This window comes from Tenebrio molitor, chromosome 1, assembly GCF_963966145.1.
Source record: "Tenebrio molitor chromosome 1, icTenMoli1.1, whole genome shotgun sequence".
In the NCBI taxonomy this organism is placed as follows: domain Eukaryota; kingdom Metazoa; phylum Arthropoda; class Insecta; order Coleoptera; family Tenebrionidae; genus Tenebrio; species Tenebrio molitor.
The window spans coordinates 41565904-41568976 of NC_091046.1; the positions used below are offsets into that span (position 1 = coordinate 41565904).

Consider the following 3073-nt stretch of genomic DNA (forward strand, 5'->3'; position numbering starts at 1 on the left):
ATATTAAAGGAGAACACACCAATAAAGTTGCGCAGTAGACAGAATACGTTAGTCGAGTCCATTTTTCAAAGTTAGGGTAGGAAGGTACGAACCGTTGACCGGCCATGCTGCGTCAGCGGCGTACGTTAATGCTCTTTTGTGATTTCCATTGGCAGTATTCGTTTCGTTATGTTTCGTGATTTCTGGATTGTTTTCAGTTCCACTAGAATCAGGTCTTTTCTTCTTTTCCAAGGCTGAATATATCATAATAATTAAAATAAAAGCATATTTACCATGCCCCCATTTCAGAACGCTAATGATTCGCCACTGGACAAAAATCACTGACAGATTTGGACGACTCGACGTGTTCTCCTTAAAGTGTGAGCACTCTTATCATTTTTGTCATTCATTGTCTATTGTTAATATTCAACAATTCACAAGAAAGTGAATTGATACCTCGGGTTTACCCAACGAAAACTAGTCAAAACATTTTATTAGGTATTCTAAAGAATTGTAGTGGGTTTAAATCTATTACAAACTGATTTGTTAATATTTTTGGTTAATAAACCTAACCTCTCTTATACCTGTCATTTTTACGGTTCTTGATAGTATCGCTTTTCAAGTATGCATCAAAATTCAAAACACTTCAATTGTTACAATCATTTTGGAACACTTTTACAAGGAGCGAGGCATAAGGATAACATCATAAGAGAAAATGTTTCGGAATCATATTTTTTTAATATTTTACAGTTGACCTTTACTACAATTGAGTAGAACAAGAACTGCATCTAATTTAGATCGATATGACAATTTTCATAATTAAAAAATTAAACCTCTTTCAACTACTCAACTACTTAGAATGAAAAAAAAGAAAAGCAATTTTGTCTACCTAAAATTTACGAATCAGCGATCGTTTGCCGGTCCAGAACAGTGACAAATTAATTCCAGGAGCATCCGAATGTTTATCCTGGGCGTTATTAGTCGCTCGACAGCTGGATGAGGACCAGCTCGTAACTCACAACAGCCTTGGCGATCTTATAAACAGAGATTAATTAATTGTCTACTCGGCCTCACGCGATTTACATCCAAGATGAGCCCTCTGGTGATCAGGAACAACCCGCTCCCCGTCAATCCCACCCCGGTGAAGCTTATCTGGAGAAGCAACCGGCGGATCTGGAACAGTCGGAAAGTCATTTGTCCAGATCTCCTCGAGACTCACTTCGTTGTTGTGTGTAGCTGAGGGCAACGCCTCCAGAACTACTTTAGGCTTCTTGCTGGCGTCATTCACCCACGCTCCGTTCAAGGTGACCAGCACGAGCTGAAACAAGACGTGGAGGAGCGAGTACCAGAAATAAACCATCCCCAAGTTGTCACTCCTGATCCTGCAAAAAATCGCTACACTCTTGTCCCGCATTTGCGTGCAGTTACCTGAGAACATGATGCATTTGGGTGAGGACAAAGAACACGTTTTGCGAAAAGGACAAAAGGACGAGGAACGAGACGTGTGCGTCCACGTTTCTGCACAAAACACACAAGCTGTTGTAATTCCGCCGGATTTGCTTCCAGTAGTTGTGACTCTTAAACTTTTTGGGGTTAGTAAAAAGGAGCGAAGGTCGTTGCGAGCTTACGCTCTTCTGTTGGGAAATGTGGCGAGTGAATTGTTCAAAGCGCAAAGCCAGACAGATACTAATTGCGATAATAAATAAGTCATTGTACACCATCACGCACGTACGAGTTGTTGCCGCCATCTGAAAAATATATTTGAGACAATAGACATTGATTTTTTGGGGCGACACCATCAACATGATCTTGAGGGCGCCGTGGAAGTCGTTGGAAACATTCTCGAAGAAGTCTTTGTGTTCGTCGCCGGTGGTAGTACAGTGCCCAGCCCCCAAAAGAATATTTCCTTCAAAACAGGGTGAGAGATGTGGATCGACAGTCGAGACATTTTTACCGATGTGGAGGCCAATGCAGATGGCGCTCTGGACCCGGAGGTTCAAATCCAGACCGTCTGGATAACCGTAAGTGTGATTCATGATTTCCTCAATGCGAGTCCAATCTGCAATAAATTCACGGAAGCGTCTGGCCAACTGCAGATGTGACATTAAAGTGACGATCCCGAAGAGATAAAATACTGTTGTGGCTGGAAGAAGTGGATTTACTCGATGAAGTGCGTGCGGCGGACTTACCCCAATGCGAGAGAGTGAAACTTTCGTGGGGGTGGGCATGACTGACAATTATACCAAACACCATGAGACTCGCGAGTAGAAGAGAGTAAACCACCCAAAGCGACCCCCATCTGAAGTGCACATCAGCCGGGAGCTTTGCAAGTCTGTGCACCGGCAAGACCCCAAAGCATCGCCCCAAAATAAAAACGAACTTTGCGGAAGAATAGAAGTTGTTTGTTGTGCTTTTTGATCTGTAAACAATGATTCTGTTTTGGTCGTGCATCTCGAGGACCGTCTTGGAACGAGAGCGATCACACCAGAGCTTTATTAAGATGTGTACAACTAAACCGAGCTTCGTTTGACGAAGCACACCACGAATCAGTAAACACATAAAATATGGATCGAGCCAAATGGAACGGTTCTTTGTCTTGGCGCGTTGTAAGAGTCAAACAATGAAACTAAATTTATAAAGCACAATTACCAAAGTACCAGAAGCAACGCTTTCCCAAATCGTTAAGCTCGACTGTGTTGTTTACGGTTTTGATCCAAATGAGAGTCCATTTTATCGTGTTTACTGAAGTGGCCATGTTGCTTTATTTTATTCCAGACAAAGACAAGTCTGAGGTTTTCATTAATTCATTCGAACCTAGCTGTCAACATCGCTGTGTTACATCATAATTAGATAGAAAATTAATCTCTCGGAGCGATTGTTACATTCTTCATCGAATATTTGAAATTGCTCATTTTTCCCGATATAAATGTTTCGAAACGCGCTGCTTGTTTATCCTACAAGTTTCGAAATTGTGGCGATCCTTTTCGTCCAATTGATCAATTTAAGGATGATCGATATCATGTTGAGGCTTTTATGGTCGCTCCGAAAACTATGACAGAGATGAGTTGGAGTGTTTCGTGTGGTCAATGCCAGA

At 41.9% G+C, this 3073-nt stretch overlaps 1 protein-coding gene across 6 annotated transcripts; it reads right to left on the reverse strand.

Annotated features, from left to right (window-relative positions):
- Window positions 1–697: 697 nt before the first annotated feature.
- Window positions 698–2810, reverse strand: LOC138137339 (gustatory receptor for sugar taste 64e-like). 6 transcript variants are annotated; one of them, XM_069056708.1, is made up of 6 exons: window positions 2169–2810; window positions 1934–2122; window positions 1776–1885; window positions 1408–1727; window positions 1063–1361; window positions 698–1013 (listed from the first exon to the last, which is right to left on the reverse strand). In XM_069056708.1, the coding sequence occupies exons 1-6, from the start codon at window positions 2536–2538 to the stop codon at window positions 883–885; spliced, it is 1419 nt and encodes a 472-aa protein (XP_068912809.1). In that variant the 5' UTR covers window positions 2539–2810; the 3' UTR covers window positions 698–882. The 6 variants fall into 6 exon arrangements, with proteins under 6 accessions (XP_068912809.1, XP_068912801.1, XP_068912792.1 ...); XM_069056700.1 differs by having other exon boundaries at window positions 1408–1885; XM_069056691.1 differs by having other exon boundaries at window positions 1776–2122.
- Window positions 2811–3073: the final 263 nt, after the last annotated feature.